Source organism: Doryrhamphus excisus, linkage group LG12 (genome assembly GCF_037039965.1).
Source record: "Doryrhamphus excisus strain RoL-2023G ecotype Guam linkage group LG12, RoL_Dexc_Guam_v1.1, whole genome shotgun sequence".
Classification (NCBI taxonomy): domain Eukaryota; kingdom Metazoa; phylum Chordata; class Actinopteri; order Syngnathiformes; family Syngnathidae; genus Doryrhamphus; species Doryrhamphus excisus.
In genome coordinates, this window is record NC_136368.1 from 19907939 (window position 1) to 19928626 (window position 20688).

At 39.4% G+C, this 20688-nt stretch overlaps 1 protein-coding gene across 2 annotated transcripts in view; it reads right to left on the bottom strand.

Moving 5' to 3' along the window:
• The window catches only part of gpc6b (glypican 6b), a 91398-nt gene extending 71228 nt beyond the window's left edge, over positions 1–20170 (bottom strand). For both annotated transcript variants that reach the window (XM_058082978.2, XM_058082976.2), the window contains exon 1: positions 19686–20170. In XM_058082978.2, the coding sequence (XP_057938961.2) occupies positions 19686–19836 (151 nt within the window). In that variant the 5' untranslated portion in view covers positions 19837–20170. The remainder of the gene's footprint in view (positions 1–19685) is intronic.
• Between the last annotated feature and the right edge of the window lie 518 nt (positions 20171–20688).

A 20688-nucleotide genomic window follows, 5' to 3' on the forward strand; every position in this document is an offset into this window, starting at 1 on the left:
TCCCTAAAGTTTTCTTCTTTAGCCTCACAATTGAACAGTCGCATCATTCCTTCATCACACACTTTGTCAGTCTCTTTAGTTTGAGCTGTCTTCCGGCAGTTTATCCAGTGGATTTTTAACCCACTATAAAGAAAGACACACTATAAACCCTGCAATCCTAGCTTGGCAAACTTTTAGCTTGTTTATTTCGGTAGTTTTTTTGTTTCCTAGTCTTACTAGTCACTTCTGACGCCATATTTTTTTTTGCTAATTTACTCGAGTTTTTCGGTAGTTTTGTTGGTGTTAGGAGATTTGTTAATTTGTTTATTCATTAGTTCCATCCATCCATTTTGTATGCTGTTTATCCTTATTAAGGTCGCAGGGACATGCTGGAGCCTATCCCAGCTGTCTTTGGGCGAGACTGGTGGCCAGCCATTGGCAGGACAAACAACCATCCACACTCACATTCATACCTATGGACAATTTAGAGTCGCTAATTAACACAGAGATGACCAAGCAGAGTTGATCACGCGGAAAATTGAACCCAGTTCTTCATCTCCTGACTCCGTGGCCAACATGTTACCCACTCAACCACCTATTTCATAGTTTTGTTCCTTCATTTATTAGCTTTCTAACTTAGTAAAAAAAAATCACTTTTCAACTGATAAACAAGAAAATATATACTTCTCCACAAGTTCTCCATCACTTTTATCACCAGTGTCGTCTTGGCCCCCGTTCTGCACTCTGCTAAGTGCCACTTTACTTTCAACCCATTTAGAGGCGTTCAGCTTTGTCCTTCATTTTGTTTACAGAAACACAAAGCTAGTTTAGGAAATGTGAACATGACTAAGTGTTTCTAAGTTGTTCCACTCCATTGTGGAAGGTTTGATTTCTGAAGCTGTCAGTGACCCTGACCGAGGCACTCAGAAGAAATAATTGCACATTATTGTTTAGCAGTCAGATTTGAAGAGGAGCATTGAGATGTTATCCTCGCTTAAACTTCCTGTATTGACCCCATCGCTGTGAGACACTTTTCTCATAGGCTTCTATTCATTGATTTATTTTCTACTGCTTATCTTCACGAGGGTCGTGGGGGGTGCTGGAGCCTATCCCAGCTGTTTTCGGGCAAGAGGCGGGGTACACCCTAAACTGGCGGCCAGACAATCACAGGGCACATATAGACAAACAACCATTCACATCGCACATATAAAATAAGCAGGCAAAAATGTACCACTTCCACACTGAATATTAGGCTCTTAGTTGTAAATCATGTTGTTTTAATTTGGACAACAACCTAACTGAATTGCGTTTTCTAATCTCGATTTCCTATACCTTGATTGAATCAGTGTATCATTGTTTTTCAAAATAAAGCCAAAACCATTCATTCATTTTCTACTGCTTACCCTGGACTGGTGGCCAGCCAATCACAGGGCACATATAGACAAACAACCATTCACACTCACATTCATACCTATGAACAATTTGGAGTCGCTAATTAACCTAGCATGTTTTTGGAATGTGGGAGGAAACCGGAGTACCCGGAGAAAACCCACGCATCCACGGGGAGAACATGCAAACTCCACACAGAGATGCCCGAGGGTGGAATTGAACCCGTGTCTCCTTGCTGTGAGGTCTGCACGCTAACCACTCGACCTCAACTCATTTTAATAATTGCAAACCAAGTTTCAACACATGCTAATATCAGCATTTATTTATTTAGTATTTAGTGTGTTTACAAGCTGCAATTACTTTGTGTCACTCACTTAGACATCAGTGATCAAATGTACTGTCAAACCTGTTTGCCGCCTTAATTGTCACCAGTAATGAGCTTTTAAGACAAATATTTGCTTCCTTCCTCCTTGTGGGCTCATTTCACTAAGAAGGCGTTTAAATTAAACCCATTAAACAGAAACTCAACCACATTTTCCATTAGTTTAACAAACAAAATTCAGTGCACAGAATTGGATTTTTCCTCAACGTCAGGTACAGCTGCAAAATGGAATGTGATCTACAGTAATACACATCAGGTTTTCCCAAAAAAAAACAAAACGCATTTATTAAAAACAGAAAAATATACAAACTTTTTCAGTGCTTTGGTTCCGATTTTCTACAATAAAAGCGCTAATAAAACATTCCACTGTTCTCAAATATCTTAATTTTTATTTTTCTGCACAAAATAAGATGAAAAATAAACAAATCAAGAATAAAGAAAATCAATCAATCAGTAATAAATAAATATAATAATAATAATAAAACAGCAAATAATAAAAAAATAAGAAACCACATATAGTTGGTGGGTAGACAAATTATTATTTTCAGATTAAAATGAACAAAGCATTATTAGAGCCCTGTAGACATGACAAAACACGACTATAGTCACATTTATACTCTTTTTATTTACAACATATTGCGCAACTGCAGGGTCTTGAGACACATGCTAACTCGCAAACTAGAGAGCCAGCGACCTAAACTGTAGCCTCCAAGATATTTCCTTTAAACTTAAATAGCCAAAAACGTACCACTTCCACACGGATAGGGAGGATAACTATTAACAGTTATTTAACCTTTAACATGAACATGAATCAAACGTAATAATTTTTTCTGGGTACATGATACCATACAGCATCCATATCAAACTAACATTAAACTTTCATATCAAGGCGGGGGGCCTCAAACTAGTATCCTGCGGGCCACATTTGGCCCGCGGGACGCATGTTTGAGACCCTTGGTTTAGATTCTGTTCCACAGATGGCGCTAATGCACACGAAAGCTGCTTGCCAACCGCCAATAAACAACAGAAGAAGAAGAATAACGCAGTCTGACAACTTTCCGTTTGAGCGGGTACAAGATACCTCAATCGGATTGGGGAAAGGAATATTCCACCCCTGGGAATCTGAATATATATTCATTCGGATTGGCACTTTTCTTTGGGAATGAGGTGTATACAAAGGTTACATTCTTTCCGTTTGAGCAAATAAACCAAATGGAATTGGAATATTTGGGTCCATGTAAACATGGCTACTTATAAGTAATTCATGCAAATACGATAAAGATGCCCATGCAACTATATTGCATAATTTTTCATCATCAAACATACAGTATCACATACAATTAGCGTATTTACATGAAAACACCGGATTCAACATAAACATTGGGAAACATTGCATGAGTATGAATTATAACGGCAACGAACATTCATATGCATCGGTAAGCCTGCACATTCCCACACACACTCCACTTTTAATAACGTCTCCAGAGGCATTGTGTACAGAATAGCCAAGTTTTTTCCTTCTCAAGTTCAAACTGGCATCTAATAAATTCCAATGACATTATTCCTATCACATTTTAGGTCATGTCAGAAGTCATAATGAAAGACATGATGTGCTTTAAATAACTGGAGGGTGCCGATGCACACAGAGCGGCGTACACTGTCCTTGAATGTGGAAAAAAAAAAAAAAAAAAGGACAGGTTGAAAACGAAAATGAAATTCCAGGCGACATAAAACAGTCGGCAATGAAAGCACTGCGATGCGTTTTGTGTGATGGGATTTTTCTGCTTCATCCTCAGGGGAGTCGCTGTGATGGGGAACGCAACGGGAAGAAAAAATGTTGCCACAGTTTCTTCCTCTCCAACCAAGAAAACGTGTCAGTTTTTTTTTTTTTATGTGTCAAGGTAACCCACAGCAACTTGCAATGTACAATGTGATAAAGCAGTGTTGACTTTTATATTTAAATCGTTCTAAACATTCCAAAAAATACTGTCAGGAGCAATACGAGGATGCATCGTGGTCCTGTGATGGTATTAATGTTTCACTTCTCTTGTGTCTCTTCACAAATGCTGAGACGAAACAGTAAGGGAATTTTTATTGTGTGTGTTGTAAGAATAGCTTCCACTTCCACACACTGGGTGTATTTCCTGTTTGGCTTTTTTTCTGTTAGCTTTAATAAATGATACTGTCAATCATTTTCATATTAGACCTTGTCACATCTCTTCTTGGTGAGTACACTAAAGATAAAGGTATACAGTAGAACCTTGGTTAGCATCATTCATTCCTTTCAGATGACCCGACTCTATCCAAATCATTCATTCATTCACACCTATGGACAATTTGGAGTCGCTAATTAACCTAGCATGTTTTTTGGAATGTGGGAGGAAACCAAACATAGGTATGAATGTGAGTTTGAATGGTTGTTTGTCTATATGTGCCCTGTGATTGACTGGCCACCAGTCCAGGGTGTACCCCGCCTCTCGCCCGAGGACAGCTGGGATAGGCTCCAGCACCCCCACGACCCTTATGAGGCTAAGCGGCAGAAAATGAACATTCAGAAAATAGTTGGATTCTCACAGTGTATTAATAACTCAACCAAATGTGCCCCATATTGTCCGCAAACAGGAAAATATACAGGACAAGTTTGGATGTTAACCAAAAAATGCAACGCTAACCAAGGTTTCACTGTATATATTTTCGGCAAAAGACATTTTAATGATTATTTTCCAAACAAAATTAAAAATCTGTATTATGGACTGCTTATTTTTGAATATATAATATTATTTTTTTAGTATTAGAACACAAAATAGACCTTACGTTTGGGGAAAATGATGGGAAAATGATCAAATCCAGTTATAAAATTCTGTCCCTTTTAATCAAATCTTGGCATGCATTTCTGCTGGTTGTTTGTCTATATGTGCCCTGTGATTGACTGGCCACCAGTCCAGGGTGTACCCCGCCTCTCGCCCAAAGACAGCTGGGATAGGCTCCAGCACCCCCACGACCCTTATGAGACTAAGCGGCAGAAAATGAACATTCAGAACATAGTTGGATTCTCAGTGTATTAATGAAACAACCAAATGTGCCCCGTATTGTCTGCAAACAAGAAAATATACGCAATCTAGGGCAACAAGTTTGGATGTTAACCAAAAAATAGGCTCCAGCACACTCACGACCCTTATGAGGCTAAGCGGCAGAAAATGAACATTCAGAAAAATAGTTGGATTCTCACAGTGTATTAATAACACAACCAAATATGCCCCACATTGTCCGCAAACAGGAAAATATACACAACAAGTTTGGATGTTAACCAAAAAATGCAACGCTAACCAAGGTTTCACTGTAAATATTTTTGGCAAAAGACATTTTAATGATCATTTCCCAAACAAAAGTGATGGACTGCTTATTTTTAAATATAAAATATTATTTTTTTAGTATAAGAACACAAAATAGACCCTACGTTTGGCGAAAATGATAAAATCCAGTAATAAAATTCTGTCCCTTTTAATCAAATCTTGGCATGCATTTCTGCCAACACACTAATCTCCTCAATAGTCAGCATTGTTACAAGCAAATTAAAGGGCTGTGATTGCTCCATATAAAATTGACTTTCCAGACCATGGTCATGTGACATTTATAAAAACAATATAATATCGTAACCTTTTGCTGCCTTAAGTGGTAAAAGAAAGCAGCGTGTCAATGCTGCAGGCTGTTTATTGCTTATTGGAGGTAGTGCATACATATTTTATGACGGCTGGTCAAAAGATCATCTGAGGTAAACATCACAGAGGCAATAATATTGTTACACAAGTCACATTAATGGAGGGGAATGCATTAACCGAGGAAAAAAATATGTATAAGTCCAAGTCAAGAAGACAAATAGACAAATAAAAAGTACAATGTACTTGACCTGGAGGCTAACGTCGAAGGAATATTCATGGCCAATATACCGCTGCAAGGCCTGCTAATATCATCGCAGTTAAGATTAATGTGCGGCTTTTTCTAGCGCCATGTTCACCACATTCAGGAATGATGACCATCATATGTAACACCATGTCTTGCTGTTTATATTTATTACACAAAATGTAATCAAAAACGAAGTTGCAACGAGAAGGCCGTTATGGATTTTTCAGTCCACATGGTACTCAGACACGCATGCCAAAATGCTCCGCATCCACTTAGCGGAGAGAACCGGTGGCACTTTGGAGACCCATACTGATTATTACCTTTCACTCAGCGTTTAACGGCTTCCTCATTAGCGCTGAAACCTCACCGCAGCGCAAGGACTTCCTCTCGTCAGAGCGTCGCCCCCCCCCCCCCCCCCTTTCACCTCAAAACCAACCTCCTGGTTGTGTGAGGGCAAACATCACGTCTCGACAGATGCTGTCAACAAGACGGCGGCTAAAGATAGACGATGGTGAAGCGACGAGGCATTCAAGGAGGCGAGACCGGTGGGGGTGGGGGGGCTTTGTCTCGTGGTGTTTTGACAAGCACGTGCTTGGTATAACGCAGCTTGCGAACTTGATATGTTCTTTTTTTTCTGTACGACTGAAATTTACATCAAAACGTCACCTCTCATTCTTCTTGATCAATGCCCAATTATAACCACTACATCAGGATTATCCTAAGTGGGGCTCAGGGATGTTTTTTTTTCTATTGGTCCTTTGTTCATTGTAAAAATACAATGAAACAAAAGACTAAAAAAATATAGCCAAAATGTACAAAAAGATGAGTAATTTTACATTTTTTACATTTAATTTTAAGAATGAAGACAAACTATTTATGATAATGGTAATGGTTTAATTTCATTTGAACATGCATCAGATTACAATTGAATGCATCACATAATCAGTTCACAGTTCCACATGTCCAAAAGGAGTAGGAAGAAGCAAAGCTTATTAAATCCTACCCCTCCATCTGGTACTTTTATAATCAGTAACTGTTACATTTGTTCACTTCCTGCTTTCCTAATATAGTTTAAGGTTTTAAAAAAAATCTAAAATGTATTCAATTTAATTTTATTAAATGTTATTAAATTTTATTTAATTTTAGTTTATTTAATTTTATTTAATTTTATTTAATTTTATTTAAGATAATATTAAATCTCAGATACAATGACATAATGGGTACCATAGTAACTGTCAATAGTTTTAAAGAATAGAGTCACAGTATTAAGAGGAAAAATTGCTTAGTTTAAATATAAAAAAAAGTAGGAAAAAACGTAAGTCCCAAAATGTTTATTCATACTAATAATACCGTTTGTTTACAATAACACAAAGATGAGATACAGGTTGTTTTTCCTTTAAATAAAAACAAATGTCTCATCATAGCAACATGAGTGGGTTCAAAAACCGTAACAGTAGCCTTTGCATGCTTTGATTTTCCACTATGGGGGGGGTCGGTGGAAAAAATGTGGACACCCTATACTATACTACCTTTGATAATTCCATTGAAAAAAAAACATATAGAGGATTTCTGATTCGCATTTTTGGGGTAGGTCTATAAATATATCCGCAATTTTTTTTATCTGTTTAATTACATTTATATGTGATATTATCTTGACTATGTCCTATAAAAACATACATTCTGGTGCACCGGCTCCTCCGCGTAGCACATCCTGCACATGCCCAACAGGAACATGACTGATTGTTTTTGTAACGCTGCATGCATCTCTTCCAAGGACATTAACTACTAATGCAATGTTAAACAAACTGAAGACAATTCCCAGCTCTGCTCATTGATTCCTCTTCCTTCCTTTGGCCCACGCTTTAGCAGAGGTTATAAAAATCAACTATTCCCCTGCTTCCCCTCCTTGGATTGCTTTATGTGGCCGGCTCTGCTTCTTTACCGATGCTGCAATCCAAGAAAGGATGTTTGCAACCACATACAAGGTGACCATTTTGAGACTGAACTGGATTCCGCGCTTAAATCAACCCCCCCATCTACAGAAGGAAACATGATCATTTGTTTGACTATCGCTCTTCCTGGATGGCGCCTTGTAAAGTAGTAGCAGGAGTAGCCTTTAACAGTAATGCCGCCGTATATAAGCGCTAAGTGCTGACTCCGAAAAGTCCAGTGATTTGTGATTGGATCAGAACCATAGCACAGAGGTTGAAAATCGTCATCGTAAAGCATCGACGTGACAGCTCTCCCAGATCCATCTCAGTGTGGGTGACGGACAGGAAGGTCACAGTCGTGCGGTGATACATCACATTGCAATACAGGCCAATTCCAATCACCTCCTCTTCCCGAGACAGGCACTCCCACTTAGCCTTTCTAATCCTCTCCATCCCATTACATGATGCTACAGAACCTGGGCACATTACACACTTCAGCGGAGATCATTTGTCGCCCTTATGCAAGCGGCCAAGGATCAAATAATATCAACGCTGGTATATTTCAGCCCGGCTCACGGCTGAGAGTAAACAGACCATTGTATCCTGAAGTGGTCTCTTTACCCTTTTACTGAAAACTGCCGGTTTGTTTGCATGATTGCTGCCTCTTAGAGCCTGAAAGCACATAAGTGCTAAATCGATTAAGCAAACGGAAAAAATTTCACATGTATTGGAAACTTATTTGGCGTCATTAAATCGATCCAGAAGGTCCGACTCTAACCAAAACAGACTGTAAAATTGAGTCAATTTTCACCATAAGAAATCATGAAAATCCATTTAAGCTATTCCAGAAAACCAAAAATACTACAGCAAAACATGTGTTTATAGTTTCACATGCGGACCAAGAGACATTGTTTGTTGTTTTGGGGGTTTGGTACCCCCAAAAGGCTGGGAATATATTGTAAAATGACTACTTTCTTGTACACTGAATATGACTTTTCTTTTTGGTAAACTCTAGTTGAGGTGCCAAGACTGGACCAACAGACGTTGGTTGTTGTTTTGGGGGTTTGGTACCCCGAAAAATGGAGGAATATATTGTAAAATGACTACTTTCTTGTACACTGAATATGACTTTTCTTTTTGGTAAACTCTAGTTGAGGTGCCAAGACTGGACCAACAGACGTTGTTTGTTGTTTGGGGGTTTGGTACCCCCAAAAGGCTGGGAATATATTGTAAAATTACTACTTTCTTGTACACTGAATATGACTTTTCTTTTTGGTAAACTCTAGTTGAGGTGCCAAGACTGGACCAACAGACATTGTTTGTTGTTTTGGGGGTTTGGTACCCCCAAAAGGGGGGAATATATTGTAAAATTACTACTTTCTTGTACACTGAATATGACTTTTCTTTTTGGTAAACTCTAGTTGAGGTGCCAAGACTGGACCAACAGACGTTGTTTGTTGTTTTGGGGGTTTGGTACCCCCAAAAAGCTGGGAATATATTGTAAAATGACTACTTTCTTGTACACTGAATATGACTTTTCTTTTTGGTAAACTCTAGTTGAGGTGCCAAGACTGGACCAACAGACGTTGTTTGTTGTTTTGGGGGTTTGGTACCCCCAAAAGGGGGAAATATATTGTACAATTACTACTCTCTTGTACACTGAATATGACTTTTCTTTTTGGTAAACTCTAGTTGAGGTGCCAAGACTGGACCAACAGACATTGTTTGTTGTTTTGGGGGTTTGGTACCCCCAAAGGGGGGAATACATTGTAAAATGACTACTTTCTTGTACACTGAATATGACTTTTCTTTTTGGTAAACTCTAGTTGAGGTGCCAAGACTGGACCAACAGACGTTGTTTGTTGTTTTGGGGGTTTGGTACCCCCAAAAGGCTGGGAATATATTGTAAGATTACTACTTTCTTGTACACTGAATATGACTTTTCTTTTTGGTAAACTCTAGTTGAGGTGCCAAGACTGGACCAACAGACGTTGTTTGTTGTTTTGGGGGTTTGGTACCCCTAAAAGGGGAGAATATATTGTACAATTACTACTTTCTTGTACACTGAATATGACTTTTCTTTTTGGTAAACTCTAGTTGAGGTGCCAAGACTGGACCAACAGATGTTGTTTGTTGTTTTGGGGGTTTGGTACCCCTAAAAGGGGAGAATATATTGTAAAATTACTACTTTCTTGTACACTGAATATGACTTTTCTTTTTGGTAAACTCTAGTTGAGGTGCCAAGACTGGACCAACAGACGTTGTTTGTTGTTTTGGGGGTTTGGTACCCCCAAAACGGATCTTCAATGATTGTTTGCTCAATTTTGCAACCCAGTCTGCTCTTCCATAGACAGAATGCTGGCCTTGCTCACACAGTAAAAAAAAAGTCTCCACTCGTAGAGCCGTTACCTCGCTAACCCTGACTCCTCCTGAATCTACTGCCCGTGTTTGACCACAGTAAAACACCAATCATTAAATTCTTTTTTTCCCTCAGTGCAATCAGGTCGAGGTTGTGGTCAAGCTTTATATCTTGCTATCAACTGTGAAGCTTTTGCAATGAAGAAAACTCACAGAGACTAAAAATCACCAGAGTATCCAAAGTCAAAATATGTTAATGTTCCAGATTGTTGCAGAGACTGTCCTTACAGTTGGTGGTTAATTTTAGTCTTCCAGTCATATGAAATGCATTGCTGTTGATTTAGGTTCAAATAGTTTGCTGTGTGAAGAACTGGTATCAACTGGTTGTCATATCAACGCAACACTGCATGGAAACAGCAGTTGAAAACATTCATTGATTCTCGACACCCGGCACTGCTCTTAAGGTTCAGGTAGTAAAGTCAATGAACGTAAACTCGCACAGCTACACTGGCTGGCATCTGTTACACTCAACAGCAGCTATGCAACCTGTCTGGTTTAGCCTGCCCCGTGCACCACCGTGGGCTCGAACCTCGATGTTTCTAATGAGACGACTAAGCGCTGAGTTAAAAGCCCCGGACTGTTAACTCGACGCTCAGCACAGCTGGGTTCGGGGATTGCGGTTTACTAAAGTACATTTGCACAGCCAAACTGGCTGGCGTCCATTACACTCTGTCTCGCAAGAGAAACAAGCAACTAGCTCTCGGAACACGAGCCCAAAAAAAAAGCGAACTAGGGAATTTTCGACATAAAAGCAAACCCAAAGTCAATTAAAATAAGGCAACACTGATGTGTGGGTGTGTGAGTTTATCCATCCATCCATTTTTTTTTACCGCTTATCCTCTGTAGGATGGCAGGGTATGCTGGAGCCTATCCCGGCAGACTTTTAGCGAGAGACAGGTGGCCAGCCAATCACAGGGCACATATAGACAAACAACCATTCACACTCACATTCATACCTATGGACAATTTGGAGTCGCTAATTAACCTAGCATGTTTTTGGAATGTGGGAGGAAACCGGAGTACTGAATTAAATTGAACTGAATTAAATTAGGCAGCACGGCGGTTAAGTGGTTAGCGCGCAGAACTAACAGCTTGGAGACCAAGGTTCAATTCCATTCTCTGTGTGGAGTTTGCATGTTCTCCCCGTGCATGCGTGGGCTTTCTCCGGGTACTCCGGTTTCCTCCCACATTCCAAAAACATGCTAGGTTAATTAGCGACTCCAAATTGTCCATAGGTATGAATGTGAGTGTGAATGGTTGTTTGTCTATATGTGACCTGTGATTGGCTGGCCACCAGTCCAGGGTGTACACCCCCCTGCGACCCTCATCAGGAAAAGCTGTAGTAAATGAATGAATAAAAACATTTACATTTTTTTTAAACCTTAAACTATATTAGGAAAGCAGGAAGTGAACAAATGTAACAGTAAAAAAAACTGGGTAAAGGTGACTATAGGGTTGTTATTTCATGTCTAGAGGGCTCTAATAATGTTGAAAAAAAACATATTTATAAAGCTTTCTATGCCTAACTATGATAATATTTACCAAATTTAAAAAACTGTATTATGGAAAGCAGGAAGTGAACAAATGTAACAGTTACTGATTGCAAAAGTACCAGATGGAGGGGTAGGATCTAATAAGCTTTGCTTCTTCCTACTCCTTTTGGACATGTGGAACTGGGAACTGATTATGTGATGCATTCAATTGTAATCTGATGCATGTTCAAATGAAATAAAAATATTACCATTACCATAATATAGGACGATTCTATGAGGTACATTTGGAAACTCCCAGTCTGTGCCATATATAAAATATATGTTCTTGGGTCTTCTAATTTTCTGTGTGACATTTAAGGCAGCGTACATCAGAAGAACACTCATATGGAGCTGAAGGCGGGCAGATGAAAGCGCTCATGGAAAAAGCCGTTTCATGGACGTACAGTAGAAGCACAGCTGAGGTTGTTTCAGTCATGTGAAGGTTGCCGTTTTACCCAGACGACTTAATATAGCGCGACAGCAGCTCTGAGCCAGACTCCAACAACGTTGATGAGTTGGTGACAGTAACTACGGTGTGGACGCGATACGTCTCCAAAAAGTCCCAATCCTCATTAGAATGCACTGTCATCCCTTATGGATGTTTTACAATTGACTTCCATTTTAAGTTGAGTCAAGCTCCACTGATCTTCGCGCAGCCGAGAAGCAGGCAGGTTGCATGCCTCAAGGGCAACGACCATCTCGTGTGAATTTGCTGAGGTGCTCAAAACGCATCGCCTCTTATGACACATTCAAAAAGGAGCTGATCAAACGACGTCTATGCGGGGTGACATCATTGGGAGATGAGAGATAAAATTGTTCACTCATTTCTCCGAGATTGGTTGTGATGTCGGGGACACGCATCCGAAAAGGTGTGAGTCGGTTAGTTATTCAAGGCATCAGTGAACAGGTGGGCCTTTTATCAAATATGCAGCTTGACTTCCTGCTTCGCGGCAGCCTGAAGAGACGTGTTGTCAGCGCGGGTTATACATACTTTGTTTAGCATTTACATACGGTAGAAGAAGAATACTGTCAGAAATGTTGACTTGAGCTGTTTTGACTCATCGGTGAGTGTGTTGGAAAGTAATAAAAACCTACATCTGCATCTCCATGACATTAAGATGTGTTATTTATTGAATAACACCGTGTTCTTTCCTGTATGACTCAACTATATGTAATAGCCATAACATTAAGTACACCTACAGGCTCTCATGACATTCATTTGTACATGTTTTAATGTAGTAAATAATAAATACATTGTATTTAAAATGACAGTAATTTACCTTAAAATTATTTTTTTTTCAAAATTATTCTAATTATTTGTGCAATTTACTCTTTACGCTGTACATTGTTGTTCATATTTGATGACATCTATTTATTCTATCTATTTATTCTCCACATTGTTATTATTATTATTATACGGGATCCATCCATCCATCCATCTACCTTATTTTCTTGAACCCTGCTTGCCCCCGTGTTTTCCAAATCTGTAAGCTGCTGGATGATGAATAAAGTATCTATCTATCCATCCATCCATCCACCAATCCACCCACCCACCCATCCATCCATCCATCTACCTTATTTTCTTTAACCCTGCATTCCCCCGTGTTTTCCAAATCTGTAAGCTGCTGGATGATGAATAAAGTATCGATCTATCCATTCATCCATCCATCCATCCATCCATCTACCTTATTTTCTTGAACCATGCATGCCCCTGTGTTTTCCAAATGTGTAAGCTGCTGGATGATGAATAAAGTATCTATCAATCCATCCATTCATCCATCCACCCACCCATCCATCCATCCATCCATCCATCCACCTTATTTTGTTGAACCCTGCATGCCCCTGTGTTTTCCAAATCTGTAAGCTGCTGGATGATGAATAAAGTATCTATCTATCCATCCATCCATCCATCCACCCACCCATCCATCCATCCATCCATCCATCCATCCATCTACCTTATTTTCTTGAACCCTGTATGTCCCGGTGTTTTCCAAATCTGTAAGCTGCTGGATGATGAATAAAGTATCTATCTATCCATCCATCTATCCATCTATCCATCCATCCATCCATCCGTAACCACAACTCATTAGTTCCTTAGTAACTACTCTAAATACACGCGTCTTAGTTCCTCAGTAACCACTCTACTCATTAGTTCTTCATTGGTTGTCTAGTAACTACTCTAAATACATCTGCCCTAGTAATTTGTTCCGTATTACTTTTTCATTACTTCCTGTATTTGTATGTACTTCATCATAAAGTGAGAAGCCCTCGTTTATTGCAGTTAATATGTTCCCGGCCCGGCCGTGATAAGTGAATTTCCGTGAAGTAGGATTCATTTTTCATACATCAAATATTCACATCATTAGAGCATAGAAAACTTGTTCTTTTAACATTATTAGAGCCCTCAAGACATGAAATAACACCCCTATAGTTACCTTAACATTCATATTACCAAGTATAATAGACATAATAACAGAAAATGTGTTGCTATAAATGTTTTCCCGAAGGACGTTTAGTCAAAGGCAGGCAGGAAGTGGCGTCGAGCGTTCAGAGTTGAGTTTCACAGCTTGGCATCGGTTCAGGCCTGAACAGTAGTCCGTGTTTTCATTTCGGATTGTTATTAGGGAATTATTGTGCCTGTTGTGAGAAAATTCAAAGCCTGCTATCCCTGTCGATCAAGTCTGGTACTTGTGTGTCTCAGGAAACATTCAAGTTAAATCAAATTAAAATTACTGTCACCGAGTGGCCAGTGTAGAGTACTACATGCTATTATCAACATCTTTGAATGTGTCTTTTGAATGCCTTGTGTTTGTATTTTAGTTCATTTAGCCGTTTTTATGCTTGGAAATTTTGCTTAAATATGCATATGTTTTGACAAATAGGCATAATTCATTTATATATTTTTGAAAAACTAAAAACATAGTGAAGCTTCTCGAAGTCAGAGGGTTCAAAGTAGTGCTTTATAGTCCGAAATTGATGGTAATCGTATATTGTATGTTCCATGTATTGTGGGATGTAAAAAATAATTACATCATCATCTTTAGAATTATGTAATAAAAATCTTTGTCATGACCGAATTTGTGTTTGTGCAGGTGTACCTAATGTTGTGTCCATAGAGTGGAGTTAAAGCGTTCAGCCAAATGCATCCCATGTTGGATATGATTTAAAACAACCTATGCTATGTTTGAAAGCCTCCTCCTGGCTGGCTCGCCTCACAGAACCTCCTCACTCGTGAGACATTTTTGCTGATGCAGGGCGAAACGCTCGGTTACGGTGACCCGTGCCAAGAGTTTTAGATGAAACTATCCCTTCTACTGCAAACTCACCTTTACGCTTAACCGCTGAGAGTTTAATTCCCCACCCCCACACCCCCATCCCAACACAGCTGTGTTCTGTTTGGACGCGTGACCGATGTTCCCCCGATTGCGCTGTCAGCAGATGTCTGTTATCATGTTTGGTCGTGCCAACTCGTGCAACAATTGCAAAATGGTTAGCTATGCTAGATCGTCTGAATTATGATATTTCCTGCTTTCGCACAATGTTAAGCGTACTCATGAGAGTTTAACAGGAAATGGTACATGAAGTAAAGCGTTTAGTACTTAGTGGGCTGTTTTTCATTGGATTTTGCTTTACATTTTAATTGCTGTGCAAAAAAACCGCCCTGTTTAGCCACACATCCATCACCATATACGGTATTATCCTAAGTCAGGGGAAGCCATACTTTTCCCACCAAAATCTAGGAGCCACATATACTGAATATATTCATTCATTCATTCATTTTCTACCGCTTATCTTCACCAGAGTCGCGGGCATGCTGGAGCCTATCCCAGCTGTCTTCCAATGAGAGGCGACTGGTGGCCAGCCAATCACAGGGCACATATAGACAAACAACCATTCACACTCACATTCATACCTATGGACAATTTGGAGTGGCTAATTAACCTAGCATGTTTTTGGAATGTGGGAGGAAACCGGAGTACTCGGAAAAAAACAAACACGCATGCACGGGGAGAACATGCAAACTCCACACAAAAATGGCCAAGGGTGGAATTGAACTTGGGTGTTCTAGCTGTGAGGCCTGCACACTAACCACTCGTGCACCGTGCAGACCATAGGTAATTTATATGTATTATTCATTCATTAATTCATTTTATACCACTTATCTTCACAAGAGTTGCGGGCATGATGGAGCCTATCCCAGCTGTCTTCGGGCGAGAGGCGTGGTATACCCTGGACTGGTCACCAGCCAATCACAAGGCACATATAGACAAACAACCATTCACACTCACATTCATACCTATGGACAATTTGGAGTCGCTAATTAACCTAGCATGTTTTTGGAATGTGGGAGGAAACCGGAGTACCCGGGAAAAAAAACCTGCATGCACGGGGAGAACATGCAAACTCCACACAGAGATGCCCAAGCCGAGATTCAAACCCACATCTTCCCAATTTCCAACTTGTCCCTTTTCTGTGCATTATAACACGATAAAACAAGTTAATATGAGCTAGCTTACAATGCTGTCATTGGGAAATACTTATTTTGATTATGAAGCCCTCAAAAAAAAAACAAACCTCTATCACACAGAGATGGCCGAAAGTGGAATTGAACTCGGGTCTCCTAGCTGTGAGGCCTGCGCGCTAACCACACAACTTTAGTGTAAAGTTTTGTAGTTATGTAGTTTTCTTTTTCTCTCTCGTTTGCAAAACAAAGCAGACTACAATCAGCTGAACCGCGCCAAAACAACATCAGCAAACCCAACTGTCGAGATAGACACATGTCACGTTCAAAGACATAACTGGAAAAGTTGGTATGACATTGGTTTCTATATTTAGTACTGTTTCATTTCATTTTTTTTATTTACTCTTTTATTACTGCATTTTATGTCATTTGTATATTCTGTACACAGTAGGAGTGATTTTAGAGTTACATTTAGTATCATTTACATCCCGGTCTAGGAATGAATATTGGATGTATCCCATTGTATGTATGTATGTATGTTGAGTTTATGGTCAGTAGCCCGTGTTTTATGGGAATCAAGTCTGGTGCTTGTGTGTCTCACCCAACATTCTACAATACTGACACCTACTGACCGGTGTAGAATACTACATATCATCAATGGAATTGAATGCGTTTTTTTGAATGCCTTATTTGGGGATTTCAGTTATTTAATCATTTATATCCTGGTCTAGAAATTAATATTATATGTATCTCATTGTATGCATGTACGTATGTAAACAGCCAATGAAAGCATGTACAATAACAATATGTACTGTATTTTTATTGATTGCCAATATAAACAAAATACATCTGCTACAGACAGACATTCCCATAAGCAGGTAAAGCACCCCCTCCCTGATAGAAAACCATTATTCCATGGACACATGTTCCCTTTTCCAGGAAGTCCTCTTTTAACACATACAACATAAAATGCAAAGATGGATTTCTGGTAGTAAAAGTGTCTAATAACTGGCATATTTGTTGTATCTTTTATAAGAAATACGGCACTGTAAAAAAGTTTTTCATTGCTCCTGGTCCAAAAAAAAAAAAAAAATGGGTGTCATGTGACAGCGGTGGTGCTGGGACCCATTGACAACGTCGACTTAAATATAAAATAAAATATCCTTTCAAGTCTGGGAAAAGTCTAACACGTCCACTTTGGAACCCGCACAGTCAGTCCATCAGTCAGCTATGGAGTATAATTGGCTGTGACACATGCTTTAATTGCGTTTTATGGCATTTTTTAATCATGTGGAAAGAGTCCCTTGTGGTCGGAGACACTTAACCGACTGGAAGCCGCAGTTCCACCTCAATGTTGCTAAATGTTGGCTATCGGACTGGAGTTAATCTGCTTAGCTGACCATTCATTCATCATCCATTATCTATGCACGCTTTTGCATTGGAACGAGCAGCAGGCCGCCGGTGCCTGCCTTCCCCCGCCTGGAGGGACTTTTCACATTGGGATTAAATATTGTTATCGTCGTGTAGAGCAGCTCATAGGGTACATAATTAACTGGCATGTTTTATTTAAGGACATAAAGATGGAAATGTTGACCTCTAACATCTACCAATGAGCATTAAGGACGCAATGGAATGAAAAAGACATGGTCAAATTACAGGAAAGAAAAGTTCCTGGAATATAGTTATAATACGACAAGAATAAAGTTACATTAATCCCTTGTTTATCACTGTTAATTTGTTCCAGAATAATTCCCTTTATACAAAGGAAATATTTTTTGACCTTTTAATACAGTTTTAGAGCCCTCTAAGCATGAAATAACACCCCTATAGTCCTCTTTACTCCCATATTACCCCAAAATTTTAATGTTAAAATGTTGGTCAGTAAGCCCGTGTTTTGTAAAATAAAATCAAACCTGCAATAAAAGCCTGTTGTTATGGGAATCAAGTCTGGTGCTTGTGTGTCTCACCCAACATTCTACAGCACTGACACCTACTGACCAGTGTAGAATACTACATATCATCAATGGTGGAATTGAATGTGTTTTTTGAATGCCTTATTTGGGGATTTCAGTTATTTAATCATTTATATGCTTAAAAATTTAGGCTAAAATATGCCACATTAGCTTAAATATGCATATGTTTTGAGTCATATCAGGCCATGTTCAATTACAGAGCAGCTTGAATAATTAACTCATTTGCTACCAAAGATTTATACGTTTTTCTAAACCTGAACGCTTGCTCTTAAATACATATTTATACGTTTTTTACTTTTTTTTTTTGCACGAAAAGCAAAAAGAGATGATGAAGCAAATGCATAACAGAAAGATCATTGATTGAGTCACAATGTTGACTAGTACGTCAGTGTTTTGTTGTGCTGTCCTCAACTGTTGTTCCCATCCTGGGCGGGGCAACCAGACACACCTGGGCCCAATTGCTAATCACCGCAGCTAATCAGCGACTAGCCGCGGTTGCCAGTTTGAGTTTAGCACCCCCCATTTGTGCTCGTCTGTGACTTTTTTCCCATACTGGCCTTTGACCTTGTTGTACCTTCGAGACATCTTTTGTTGGCCTGATCAAGAATTTCACCGTCACCTCATCACTGCATCTTGGGCCCAACCTTCAGATTAACTCTGATTAATCCTGAATAACCGCTAATTCCCACACAAATTGACATTGACACCAAATTGACACAAATATTTAAGATATTTAATTTTTTTTCTGTAAAATTTAAGTCATATTTTTATCATGATTGTGAAATATATTTACATAATTGATTTTTTTAATAGTATAATTTTTTATTATTTTTAGCACAAGTTTATTTACATGGAAATATTTTTCTAAAAATACAAATAGAAGGTTATTCTTGTACTGCCAGTCCAGGGTCTACCCCGCCTCTCGCTTGAAGTCAGCTGGAATAGGCTCCAGCATACCCTCGTGAGGAAAAAGCGGTAGAAAATGAATGTATGATTTTTTTTTTTTTTTAAATAGTATTATTTTTATTATTTTTAGCACAAGTTTATTTACATGTAAATATTTTTCTAAAAACACAAATAGAAGGTTAGTCCATGGTGTGCCCCGCCTCTCGTGTGAAGTCAGCTGGGATAGGCTCCAGCATATACCCCCCTGCGACCCGAGTGAGGATAAGCGGCATAGAAAATGGATGGATGGATCTTCTTTTAATATTCTGACCTTTTATTGTAATACTACCATTGTATTTTTGTAAAAATGAGTACAATTCCAGTCAGAGAATAGTACAACTTTGTACACAGTTCATATTAAATTAACAGTACCTTGTACTAGTCCAACTTTATTCTTAATTTTTTTTTTCTTGTCAAATTCTGTTTTGTTTGTGTCATATTATATTAACTCTTATATCTGTACTTGTTATTGCAAAAAATATATATATTATTGGAATATTATGTCATTTTTTTGCTCTTTTATTAAACCCTTTTCAATCATTTATAGGTCATTGCTGTAATATTAAAAGCATACTTTTTGGGATATGATTGTTATTATTTGTTAGTCCATTTCAAACAGTCTGGAGTTTAAACTTTGGTATCCCCCCTTGGAAATTGAACAAGTGGTTCCTCCATCCCCACAGAACAATAGCACAGCATGAACGTTTTTCACGCCTATTTACACAAACAAGCAGCGTCGGTGCATTTAAAATGTAGCAGGTAGAAGATTACCTGGGATCTCCTGGAGAGGAACATGCGAGAAGCTGAAGCCCTTGGCTGCAAAAGCCTCCCGCACTTCGCTGCAATTCCGCGCTTTCAGCTCCGCTTTGGCTGCAAAACACAGCGCGGAAAAAGTGCAAAGGAGAGTCTCCAGTCTCAGCATTGTGGACTTGGACGAAGATCCAGAAGCTTCTCTGCAGTGTCTTAAAAACAACAACCGCCCCTGGAAGTGGGGAGCCACCTGCACTTGACGCCTTGGACCTTTACTCAATTAACGGCAAGCTGCACATTTCCCTGGGGGGGGGGGAGAAGGTCTTTAAAAGACAGCAGAGGGTGACTCATTAAGAGACCCCCCATGAACCTCAAGAAGGATGGCTCGCATGGAGATGCCACATGGATCCAAAGACGAGTCCTTATTTCCCGCTGTCTTTTGTCAACTTGCAGACGGAGCCCGGCGTGCTGCGTTCAAGTGCAAATGCTGTGTGAGCGAGCAAAGGAGGGGGAGAGACTGAGCTGCGTGGAGACGCTGTACATCAGATGCTCAGGCAATGCAAAGCGGCACACAAAATGTGGACTGGAATTAAGCTACCATGCATTTACTGGTGCGGTGAAAAGTGGAGGGAAATAAACCAGTAAACAACTCATCTGTTTTACTGCCTTTAAACGCCACCAGGAAGTATGGTTTTTTTTTACCTATATGGCTGCTGAAAAACAAAGCATTCATGTCCAAATACAAAGAAGTATAGTTATGCTCTCGTGTAAATTCACACAGAGAATAAATGTTGAAAAAGCCAGCCCTTACCACCCAGATGAGGGTCTACAGAATCAGAGAATAAAACTTTCCTCCACCTTTCAATGTCCCATTTTTTCACTGTGTGAATTTGCATGAGAGCATAAATCAAAAATATCAAAACATTTTGGGGGGTGGGTGGTCGTGTCCTGGCCATGTCCGGGTTCCATTTTTGTCTCATCAGAGAATAAAACTTTCCTCCACCTTTCAATGTCCCATTTTTTC